This window comes from Coregonus lavaretus, assembly GCF_964263955.1.
Source record: "Coregonus lavaretus genome assembly, chromosome: 5".
Taxonomy (NCBI): Eukaryota; Metazoa; Chordata; class Actinopteri; order Salmoniformes; family Salmonidae; genus Coregonus; species Coregonus lavaretus.
In genome coordinates this window covers 40,176,708-40,189,347 of record NC_139992.1, presented here as the reverse complement: position 1 = coordinate 40,189,347, position 12,640 = coordinate 40,176,708, and the positions used below count along the sequence as shown (strand labels likewise).

The window sequence follows — 12,640 nt, the reverse complement described above, 5'->3', positions numbered from 1 at the left end:
TTACCTGTTCTTTAACTCTTGATTGTCTGTGCGTGTTTTATTTTTTATCACATATTGCTATGTGCATATTAGTGCAATCAAATAAAAGTTGCCTAACGAAAAAACAGGTAACTGCCAAAATTAAGGAAACAACATAAAGCGTCTTAATAGTGCTTTGGGCCACCACGAGCCACCAGAACATCTTCAATGCACCTTGGCATAGACTCTACAAGTGTCTGAAACTCTATTGGCGGTATGCAATACCATTCTTCCATGAGAAATTCCATAATCTGGTGTTTTGTTGATGGTGGTGGAAAATGCTGTCTCAGGCGCCACTCCAGAATCTCCCGTAAGTGTTCAATTGGGTTGAGATCTGGTGACTGAGACACATGCACACGCACACACACACACTTTAAACCCCTGCTTCTTTGAGACCCCTCTTTCAAAGTCACTGAGATCTCTTCTTCCAGACATGGTAGCCAAAATAATGGGCAACTGGCCATTTTTATACATGACCGTAAGCATGATGGGATAGTAATTGCTTAATCAATCAATCAAGCAAATGTATTTATAAAGCCCTTTCTACATCAGCAGTTGTCACAAAGTGCTTATACAGAAACCGAGCCTAAAACCCCAGAGAGCAAGGAAGAAACCTAGAGAGGAACTAGGCTCTGTGTCAGGGGTGCTGAAGGTGGGTGTGGTGCAGAAATCAAGCGCAGGACGCAGAAGCTAAGTCCAAAAGACTTTTGTGAATTATTCACGTAGTAAACGAGCACAATCAGCCCGGAGGCGAAATAAAGGCGCACACAGGCGTCAAACAAAAGGCGCACTAACATGTGCGAAAACCTCTCCAAACAACGGAGGGAAGTACGTAGCTCAGAACACCAAAACAGAAGAGCAATCACACACAACACCATACACACACAACGAGAACTAAATAGGACACTAATGAGGACTAACTAGACACAGGTGTACAACATCAAGACAAAACCAAACGAACATGAAACATAGATCGGTGGCAGCTAGTACTCCGGGGACGACGACCGCCGAAACCTGCCCGAACAAGGAGGAGGAGCAGCCTCGGCCGAAACCGTGACAGTACCCCCCCCTTGACGCGCGGCTCCAGCCGTGCGCCGACCCCGGCCTCGGGGACGACCAGGAGGGCGCGGAGCAGGGCGCGCGGGATGGTCCCGGTGGAACTCCGACAGGAGAGATGGGTCTAGGATGTCCCTCCGCGGCACCCAGCACCGCTCCTCCGGGCCGTACCCCTCCCACTCCACGAGATACTGGAGACCCCCCATCCGGCGTCTAGAGTCCAAGATGGACCGAACGGTGTACGCCGGAGCCCCCTCGATGTCCAGTGGGGGCGGAGGAGTCTCTCCTATCTCACCTTCCTGGAGTGGACCAGCTACCACCGGCCTGAGAAGAGACACATGGAACGAGGGGTTAATATTCTTATATTCAACAGGCAGATGTAACCTATAACACACCTCGTTCAATCTTCTCAGGACTTTAAAAGGCCCCACAAACCGCCGACCCAGCTTCCGGCAGGGCAGGCGGAGGGGTAGCTTTCTGGTAGAGAGCCAGACTCGATCTCCGGGTGCGTACACCGGCCCCTCACTGCGGTGGAGATCGGCGCTCGCCTTGTGACGACGGATGGCCCGCTGCAGGTGGACGTGTGCAGCGTTCCACGTCTCCTCCGAGCGCCTCATCCAATCATCCACTGCAGGGGCCTCGATCTGGCTCTGCTGCCAAGGTGCCAGAACCGGCTGGTAACCTAACACACATTGGAAGGGGGTTAGGTTGGTAGAGGAGTGGCGGAGAGAGTTCTGGGCCATCTCGGCCCAGGGAATGTACCGAGCCCACTCCTCAGGCCGGTCCTGGCAATACGACCTCAGAAACCTACCCACATCCTGGTTGACTCGTTCTACCTGCCCGTTACTCTCCGGGTGGTACCCTGAGGTAAGGCTCACCGAGACCCCCAAACGCTCCATGAACGCTCTCCATACTCGGGAGGTAAACTGGGGGCCTCGATCAGACACTATATCCTCGGGTACCCCGTAATGCCGGAAGACGTGGGTAAATAGTGCCTCTGCGGTTTGTAGGGCAGTAGGAAGACCCAACATAGGGAGAAGACGACAGGCCTTAGAGAACCGGTCCACAACGACCAGGATGGTGGTATTCCCCTGAGAGAGGGGAAGGTCTGTCACAAAATCCACCGAGAGGTGGGACCATGGTCGTTGTGGAACGGGCAGGGGTTGTAACTTACCCCTGGGCAGGTGTCTGGGCGCCTTACACTGGGCGCACACCGAGCAGGAGGAGACATAAACCCTCACATCCCTGGCTAACGTGGGCCACCAGTATTTAGTGCTAAGACAATGCACTGTCCGGCCAATACCCGGATGTCCAGAGGAGGGTGACGTGTGAGCCCAGTAAATGAGTCGATCCCGAATCTCGAGTGGAACGTACTTCCGACCCTCAGGACACTGTGGAGGGCTGGGGTCGGTACGCAACGCTCGCTCGATTTCGGCATCGACCTCCCACACCACCGGTGCCACAAGACAAGACTCCGGTAGTATGGGAGTAGGCTCAACGGACCTCTCCTCCGTGTCATACCGCCGGGACAGCGCATCTGCCTTACCATTCTGGGACCCAGGGATGTACGTGATTTTAAATACGAACCTGGCGAGAAACATGCTCCATCGAGCCTGGCGAGGGTTCAGTCTCCTCGCTGCCCGGATGTACTCCAGGTTCCGATGGTCAGTCAAAATGAGGAAAGGGTGTTGAGCCCCCTCAAGCCAATGCCTCCACACCTTAAGGGCCTGAACTACAGCTAACAGCTCCCTGTCCCCGACGTCATAATTACGCTCCGCCGGGCTGAGCTTTTTAGAGTAAAAAGCACAGGGGCGGAGTTTAGGTGGCGTGCCGGACCATTGAGAGAGTACGGCCCCTATACCGGCCTCAGACGCGTCCACCTCGACCTGAAAGGGGAATGCGGGGTCCGGATGCGCCAGCACCGGAGCCGACGTAAACAGGTCCTTCAGTCTCCTAAAGGCCCTGTCCGCATCAGCTGACCACTGCAGGCGCACCGGACCCCCTTTCAGAAGGGACGTGATGGGAGCTGCCACCTGTCCAAAACCCCGGATAAACCTCCGGTAGTAATTCGCAAAGCCCAAGAACTGCTGCACCTCTTTGACAGTGGTTGGGGTTTGCCAATTACGCACAGCTGACACACGATCCACCTCCATTCTCACCCCTGACGCGGACAACCGATAACCCAAAAAGGAGACCGACTCCTGGAAAAACAGACATTTCTCTGCCTTGACATATAGGTCGTGCTCCAACAGCCTCCTCAATACACGACGCACCAGGGCTATATGCTCGGCTCGGGTAGACGAGTACACTAGAATGTCATCAATGTACACGACCACCCCTTGCCCCTGCATATCCCGGAAAATGTCATCTACAAAGGATTGGAAGACTGATGGAGCATTCATCAACCCATATGGCATGACGAGATACTCGAAATGACCTGACGTGGTACTAAACGCTGTTTTCCATTCGTCGCCCTCCCTAATGCGCACCAAGTTATACGCGCTCCTGAGATCCAGTTTTGTGAAAAACCGCGCTCCATGCAATGACTTCGTCATGGTCGCAATCAGAGGGAGTGGATAACTGTATTTCACAGTAATCTGATTGAGACCACGGTAATCGATGCACGGACGCAACACTCCATCTTTTTTCTTCACAAAAAAGAAGCTTGAGGAGGCGGGAGAAGTGGAGGGCCGTATGTATCCCTGTCTCAAAGATTCGGCTATGTACGTTTCCATAGCTTTTCTCTCCTCTTGAGACAAAGGATACACGTGGCTCCGTGGGAGCGCTGCTCCTGCCTGGAGATCAATCGCACAATCCCCCTGTCTATGAGGAGGCAACTGCGTCGCCCTAGTTTTACTAAACACGAGAGCTAAATCCCCATATTCAGGCAGAATGTGCAGTGCGGGCACTTGGTTTGGACTTTCCACCGAAGTCGCCCCTACGGAAACACCCAGACATCGCCCCTCACACTGAGCAGACCACCCATTGAGAGCCCTCTGTTGCCACGAAATAGCAGGGTTATGGGTGCTTAACCAGGGAATTCCCAGCACCACCGGGTACGCAGGAGAGTCGATCAGATACAACTGTATAGTTTCCTCATGACCCCCCTGCGCACACATCCTAAGTGGCGCTGTGACTTCCCTAATTAACCCCGACCCCAACGGGCGGCTATCTAAAGCATGAACGGGAAAAGGCTTGTCAACAGGTAGGAGAGGGATCCCTAAATCTAAACAAAACTTCCGATCAACAAAATTCCCAGCTGCACCTGAATCTACTAGTGCCTAATGCTGGGAATGAGGTGCAACCTGTGGAAAACAAACAGGTATACAAAAGTGCGCAACAGAGAGCTCTGGGTAAGTGGGGCGTCTACTCACCTGGGCAGGCTCCCCAGTGCGTGGCCTGTTGTCTCCTCCCTCGGGGAACCCTCCCCAGCACCTGGCCGCAGTGTGCCCTCCACGACCGCACTTGGTGCAGGGGACAGGCCCCCTCGGGCTCCTCCTCCTCCTTTCTCTAGCGCCAGCACCCCCGAGCTCCATAGGGCTCGGCTCGGAGGTGCCGGAGGGTGGAATGGATGGACCCCACTCGGGACGTCCACGGGTGGCCAGCAGGGTGTCCAGACGGATGGACATATCGACCAACTGGTCGAAGGTGAAATTGGTGTCCCTGCAGGCCAACTCACGTTGAACGTCCTCCCGTAGGCTACATCGAAATTGGTCGATGAGGGCCCGTTCATTCCACCCTGCGTCTGCCGCTAGATTCCGGAACTCCAGCGCGAACGCCTGTGCGCTCCTCCTCCCCTGTCTCAGGTGGAATAGACGCTCCCCCGCCGCTTTGCCCTCAGGTGGATGGTCGAACACGGCCTTGAAGCGACGGGAGAACTCGGCGTAGGAGATGGTGGTGGCGTCCATCCTCCTCCACTCGGCGTTGGCCCATTCCAACGCCTTGCCCGTGAGACAGGAGATGAGGGCGGAAACGCTCTCGTGTCCCGAGGGCACCGGGTGTACAGTGGCCAGGTAGAGCTCCACCTGCAGGAGGAACCCCTGACACCCGGCAGCTGTTCCGTCATACGCCCTCGGGAGCGAGAGCCGAATCCCACTGGGTTCCGGACCTGGGACTGGTGGACCGGCCGATGGGGGTGGCAGGGTAGGTGGAGGTGTGGGTACCCCTCTGGACTCCCATCGGTGCAGGGTGTTGATGACGTCCTGTAGAGCGGTCCCCAGTTGTCGTATCTGGTCATCCTGGCCGCGGACATGCTCCTCCAGCGACTCAGGCGTGACTGTTGCTCCTGCTGATTCCATTCATTAAGGTGTGTGATTCTGTCAGGGGTGCTGAAGGTGGGTGTGGTGCAGGAATCAAGCGCAGGATGCAGAAGCTAAGTCCAAAAGACTTTAGTGAATTATTCACGTAGTAAACGAGCACAATCAGCCCGGAGGCGAAATAAAGGCGCACACAGGCGTCAAACAAAAGGCGCACTAACATGTGCGAAAACCTCTCCAAACAACGGAGGGAAGTACGTAGCTCAGAACACCAAAACAGAAGAGCAATCACACACAACACCATACACACTCAACGAGAACTAAATAGGACACTAATGAGGACTAACTAGACACAGGTGTACAACATCAAGACAAAACCAAACGAACATGAAACATAGATCGGTGGCAGCTAGTACTCCGGGGACGACGACCGCCGAAACCTGCCCGAACAAGGAGGAGGAGCAGCCTCGGCCGAAACCGTGACACTCTGAGGGGTGGCCAGAGTAGTTAAGGCCAGATCGTTCTTCAAGATGTTCAAACGTTCATAGATGACCAGCAGAGTCAAATAATAATCACAGTGGTTATAGAGGGTGTAACAGGTTACCACCTCAGGAGTAAATGTCAGTTGGCTTAATTAACTCAGGAACCTCATCTGTGTGGAAGCACCTGCTTTCAATATACATTGTATACCTCATTTACTCAAGTGTTTTCTTTATTTTGGCAGTTACCTGTGCATTGGCAATAGGCTATACTACAGTTTGCAAGGTTAGAGCAAGAATGTATATAAGCTGCAAGATTACTAAAACTGATATTAATTATTCTGTGTAAGAAGTCTCATTCTCACATCCTAATGGTAAGACAAGAATGCTTTGGTTGAAAGGTCATGATCTGGAAGTGCTTGGCATATGAAAGACCCTCTCTTACCTCTTACGATCTGTCTTACGTATGTATGGACCCTACATCATGGGTCAGAGGTCAACCGTGACCACATACAGTACCAGTCAAAAGTTTGGACACACCTACTCATTCAGGGGGTTTTCTTTATTTTTACTATTTTCTACATTGTAGAATAATAGTGAAAACATCAAAACTATGAAATAACACATATAGAATCATGTAGTAACCAAAAAAGTGTTAAACAAATCAAAATATATTTTATATTTCAGATTCTTCAAATAGCCACCCTTTGCCTTGATGACAGCTTTGCACACTCTTGGCATTCTCTCAACCAGCTTCACCTGGAAGGCTTTTCCAACAGTCTTGAATTAGTTCCCACATATGCTGAGCACTTGTTGGCTGCTTTTCCTTCACTCTGCGGTCCGACTCATCCCAAACCATCTCAATTGGGTTGTGGTCGGGGGATTGTGGAGGCCAGGTCATCTGATGCAGCACTCCATCACGCTCCTTCTTGATCAAATAGCCCTTACACAGCCTGGAGGTGTGTTGGGTCATTGTCCTGTTGAAAAACAAATGATAGTCCCACTAAGCCCAAACAAGATGGGATGGCGTATCACTGCAGAATGCTGTGGTAGCCATGCTGGTTAAGTGTGCCTTGAATTCTAAATAAATCACAGACAGTGTCACCAGCAAAGCACCCCCACACCATAACACCTCCTCCTCCATGATTTACGGTGGGAAATACACATGCAGAGATCGTCCGTTCACCCACACCACGTCTCACAAAGCCACGGCGTTTGGAACCAAAAATCTCAAATTTGGACTCCAGACCAAAGGACACATTTCCACTGGTCTAATGTCCATTGCTCGTGTTTCTTGGCCCAAGCAAGTCTCTTCTTCTTATTGGTGTCCTTTAGTAGTGATTTCTTTGCAGCAATTCGACCATGAAGGCCTGATTCACACAGTCTCCTCTGAACAGTTGATGTTGAGATGTGTCTGTTACTTGAACTCTGTGAAGCATTTATTTGGGTTGCAATTTCTGAGGCTGGTAACTCTAGTGAACTTATCCTCAGCAGCAGAGGTAACTCTGGGTCTTCCATTCCTGTGGCGGGTCTCATGAGAGCCAGTTTCATCATAGCGCTTGATGGTTTTTGTGACTGCACCTGTTCTTGAAATGTTCCTTATTGACTGACCTTCATGTCTTAAATTAATGATGGACTGTTGTTTCTCTTTGCTTATTTGAGCTGTTCTTGTCAAAATATGGACTTGGTCTTTTACCAAATAGTGCTATCTTCTATATACCACCCCTACCTTGGCACAACACAACTGATTGGCTCAAACGCATTAAGAAGGAAATAAATTCCACAAATGAACTTTTAAAGAAGGCACACCTGTTAATTGAAATGCATTCCAGGTGACTATCTCATGAAGCTGGTTGAGAGTGTGCAAAGCTGTCATCAAGGCAAAGGGTGGCTATTAGAAGAATCTCAAATATAAAATATATTTTGATTTATTTAACACTTTTTAGGTTACTACATGATTCCGTATGTGTTATTTCATAGTTTTGATGTCTTCACTATTATTCTACAATGTAAAAAAAATGTAAAAATAAAGAAAAAACCCTGAATGAGTAGGTGTGTCCAAACTTTTGACTGGTAGTGTAGCTCCCAGTGTCACATCCAGGAAAATACTCAGATCGCATAGCGTTTAGATAGCTCACCACACAGTGTCAGGCATGGGTGGACAACACCAGACACGCAAGCGAACATTGTTCTAACTTTACCCCATTTGGTTGTGTGTGTGTGTGAGTGAGTGAGTGAGAGAGCGAAAGAGTGAGAGAGCGAAAGAGCAAGAGAAAGAGAACAGCACGGCCTGAAAGTGCTCTGTCATTCTCTTCAATAAAGCATCATCTATATATGCACATGTTCTATCTTCTCTCTGGGGTGATACATTCCAAAAGGCCCCCCTACATTAAGCTTAAGTCATATATTAATAAACTGAACAACCCTATAACTTTTTGAACGCCTGTCAACCCAAGCACCCTGTATGATCTTCCTCTTCTTAATTAAGCATCAGAATGTTTGTTGTTATCTCATTAATAAGTAAGCTTGTCATGTGAGTGTATTTAGTATGTTGACAAATACATATGTTTGACAACACAATGCTGTGTCAGTGGACATATGAGTTACAGCAAGAATAACCCTGGCTGGTAAAGGTTGGATCTATTGAAGATGCAGGCATAATCTCCCCTTCAAAGTCCAATTGTTATTAACGGCCCAGTAGGCCCTGGTCACCGTTCACTTTTACAACAACCCCAAAGCTCCGTCCCCCTCGCCCAATTTGGAGAGACTAAAAATAAAGATGTGTCACAACTGTTATGGCGCCCCAGGGCCAATCGTCGACCCCCTTCTCTTATGTTACCCAATGTTGTTGCGTCTCGCTATCTCCGTCAGATTAGAGAATACCCATCCTGCAGTTGTATATGGTCATGACAGGGGCATTCCTGGGAGTCCAGGGGTCTGACGCGAGCTTCAGGGGTGCTGAGCTTTTTTAAACCCCTGTCCTGCCTAGAGCTTAATTTAGCTACTCAAGTGTAACGGACATCACCAATCCGGATGCCACCGCCGACTTCGTAGGGCTACTAGCCGTCCCGTCCTGTCCTTTCCACAGACAACGCGTTCATCTTTCTAGTATGTTCTTCTTCCGTGCCAAGGTGTCTATTAGGATGCAGCTACCACTTTTTTAACTTCTCTGATAAATTAAAATCCAGGGGACCGTCCACGTTGGAAACGATAAACGGATTATTTAATTCATCATCCCACTGACAGAGTACAACCGAAAATCTCGCCAACTTTTTTTTTAATCTTCTCTAAGTTTTACAACTTTTTTCACGGCCAGTGCGCAAGCTTGGCACTGGCCCGCAATAAAACATTTTTCTTTCTTTTCGCGCTCCCTTGCGTGCCGTAACGTTCACACACTGGCCCCACTGATTGTGGTATAAAAAAGGGCACGGAAACCGACAACATGATGAGCAATAATACCTACTACGAGCAGCAGCAGCCGCCGCAGTACTACCAGGGTACCGACAACGGGGACGACGAGGAAGAGGAGATGCCGGCCACGGAGAAGGACCTTGCTGAGGATGCGCCCTGGAAGAAGATCCAACAGAACACCTTCACCAGGTGGTGCAACGAGCACCTCAAGTGCCTCAACAAGCGGATCAACGACCTACAGAAAGACCTGACCGACGGGCTCAAGCTCATCGGTCTCCTGGAGGTTTTGAGCCAGAAGAAAATGTACAGAAAGTACCACGCCAGACCTAACTTCAGACAGATGAAACTGGAAAATGTGTCCGTCGCGCTGGAATTCCTGGAGAGAGAACACATAAAGCTGGTATCGATAGGTAAGTGGTGTTTGCATTTAGGACCGATTTAGCGCAATGATTGGGTTTCTCGGAACAAAGTTGATGCTTTGCCTGCTCTGTCTACGGTAGCCACTTTTAGGGATACAGTTACTGGTTAGAGAGCGTATTTGAGTCAGGGGAACGAGTCTGAGATTGATTTATCCTCAAAATGAATAAAACATATTTTGATGTTATAGAAAAGTAATGCGTAACGCAGCTTTTATTTATTAGAGTACAACTTATTCCTGGTTGTGTTGTTGATTGTTCCATATGGACATGCTTATTGTTCAGAGTTGTGTTTTCACTGTATACACTTATCCATAGCTGTTGTTGCATGCGTTATAAACAGTGCACAACTGAAATGTACTGTAGTTTTTGATGCAAATTATTCACGTCGTCGATATATAGTTCTGTGCGTAAAAATGACCAGACAACGGCACGATGTGTTCAGGACGGGTCAATCAAGAAATGTCCCCTTTCTGACTGCCCGACAAAAGACTGCTTTCAGCTGGCTCCGGGAAACAGAGAGACTCTGGGTTCGATGCATGGCTCTGGCATGCCTCCCTGTGTGTTATTACTGTGTAACTCATGCATGGTCCCATTAGAACCAATACTGCCAATTGAGAGTCATTACAGTCTCAGGTTTAACCAACTTGGCTGCTGTCATTTGTTGTTTATGAAATGAAATACTGAATGAGTCATTTGGAGCTTTCTCATGGAATGGAATGTCTCCAATTTGGATTAGGCAATGGCTTTGTAGTTGCTTCTGAATTCTGTAGTGATTTGGCATTTCTATCTCATGTGTTCAAATATGTAGAATAAAGATGATTAACAAGTAGTCTACAAAGCATTTGTATATATCCGGCTATTTGTATAGACACTGAGTGTACAAAACATTAGGAACACCTGCTCTTTCCATGACATAGACTGACCAGGTGAATCCAGGTGAAGCTATAATCCCTTATTGATGTCACCTGTTAAATCCACTTCAATCAGTGTAGATGAAGGGGAGGAGACAGGTTAAATAATTATCTTTAAGCCTTGAGTCAATTGAGACATGGATTGTGTATGTGTGCCATTCAGACGGTGAATGGGCAAGACAAAATATTTAAGTGCCTTTGAACGGGATATGATAGTAGGTGCCAGGCGCACCAGTTTGAGTGTGTCAAGAACTGCAACGCTACTGGGATTTTCACGCCCAACAGTTTCCCATGTGTATCAATAATGGTCCACCACTCAAAGGACATCCAGCCAACTTGACACAACAGTGGGAAGCATTGGAGTCAAATCCTTCTTTAACCTGTGTCCTCCCGTTCATCTACACTGATTGAAGAGGATTTAACAGGTGACATCAATAAGGGATCATAGCTTTCACCTGGATTCACCTGGTCAGTCTATGTCATGGAAAGAGCAGGTGTTCTTAATGTTTTGTACACTCAGTGTACATCACTCACATATTATCTTATCTGATGACATTACCCACCAGGTCTTATAGAATCAGTGCTCCAGGCTGTAGGATATGTTCTTGGAGAACCAATAACAACATGAGAGAGGCAGGGGCTCAGCTTGATGGCCCTAACTGGATCTAATGTGGATGATGATGATGATACAGCAGCCAGCAGGACAGACAGTAGTCTACTGTTAAGACTGGCCCTGTAGAGGGCTCCTCTGTTGCTGAGCCTTATAACAGTGATTTATGAATGCACCTTGTGGTCAGAGAAGATGTGGTTCTAAGGAGAATGGTCCTTGGCTGAGCGTTCTGCCTTGAAACTAATCAATGCTATAATATGTATTCTCAGAATCTAAAACATGTTCATGAGAAAAAGCGGAACACCAAAGCATCCCACCTTGCTGTCAACATCTGTTGTGCTGATGTGTTGTGGCTGTGTTGGCCAAGTCATGATAAGAGCATGGCAACAGCCATTCATTCTGCCTAACAACAGCCAAACAGACTGCAAACAGGTTGGGCTACAAGATGGTTTGGCAAGGTGGTGGCACACACACAGCAGTTGTTTCAGCAGTGCCTTAGGTGTGTTTGTGTTAGATCTGTCCTTGTTTTTGAAGGTGTAAAGACCACCAAAGACTATGAAAGACCTGAGGATTGACAAGTCCGGTCCCAGCTATTGGACCATTCACCTATTCTGAAGAGACACCAGTGGTACAGACCCCAGTTCCCACTCTGACCTTGGTTGTTTTCTTCTTTGTTTACTTTCTGTCACATACAGTGCCTTCAGAGAGTATTCACACCCCTTGACTTTTTAAAGATTTTGTTATGTTACAAAATAGGATTAAAACTGATTTAATTATCATTTTTTGTCAATGATCCACACACAATACTCTGTAATGTCAAAGTGGAAGAAGAATTCTACGATTTCTATTTTTTATTTAGGAAAAATAAAACAGTAATATATCTTGATTAGATACGTATTCAACCGCCTAAGTCAATACATGTTAGACTCACCTTTGGCAGCGACTACAGATGTGAGTGTTTTTGGGTAAGTCTCTAAGAACTTTGCATACCTGGATTGTACAATATTTGCTCATTATTCTTAAAAAATTCTTCAAGCTCTGTGAAGTTGGTTGTTGATCATTGCTAAACAGCCATTTTCAAGTCTTGCCATAGATTTTCAAGGCGATTTAAGTCAGAACTATAACTAGGCCACTCAGGAACATTCAATTACTTGGAGAGTTGGAAGTCAGTGTGTGTCACAGTGTGTGACTTGAAAAGTTGGAAGTCAGTGTGTGTCACAGAGTGTGACTTGGAGAGTTGGAAGTCAGTGTGTGTCACAGAGTGTGACTTGGAGAGTTGGAAGTCAGTGTGTGTCACAGAGTGTGACTTGGAGAGTTGGAAGTCAGTGTGTGTCACAGAGTGTGACTTGGAGAGTTGGAAGTCAGTGTGTGTCACAGAGTGTGACTTGGAGAGTTGGAAGTCAGTGTGTGTCACAGAGTGTGACTTGGAGAGTTGGAAGTCAGTGTGTGTCACAGAGTGTGACTTGGAGAGTTGGAAGTC

At 48.2% G+C, this 12,640-nt stretch overlaps 1 protein-coding gene across 1 annotated transcript in view; it reads left to right on the top strand.

Annotated features, from left to right (window-relative positions):
* Window positions 1-9,182: 9,182 nt before the first annotated feature.
* Window positions 9,183-12,640, top strand: part of LOC311129255 (filamin-C-like) — a gene marked incomplete at its 3' end in the record, with an annotated part of 76,883 nt that continues 73,425 nt past the window's right edge. The window contains exon 1 of the mRNA XM_084161549.1: window positions 9,183-9,630. Coding sequence (XP_084017675.1) covers window positions 9,252-9,630 — 379 coding nt within the window. The 5' untranslated portion in view covers window positions 9,183-9,251. The remainder of the gene's footprint in view (window positions 9,631-12,640) is intronic.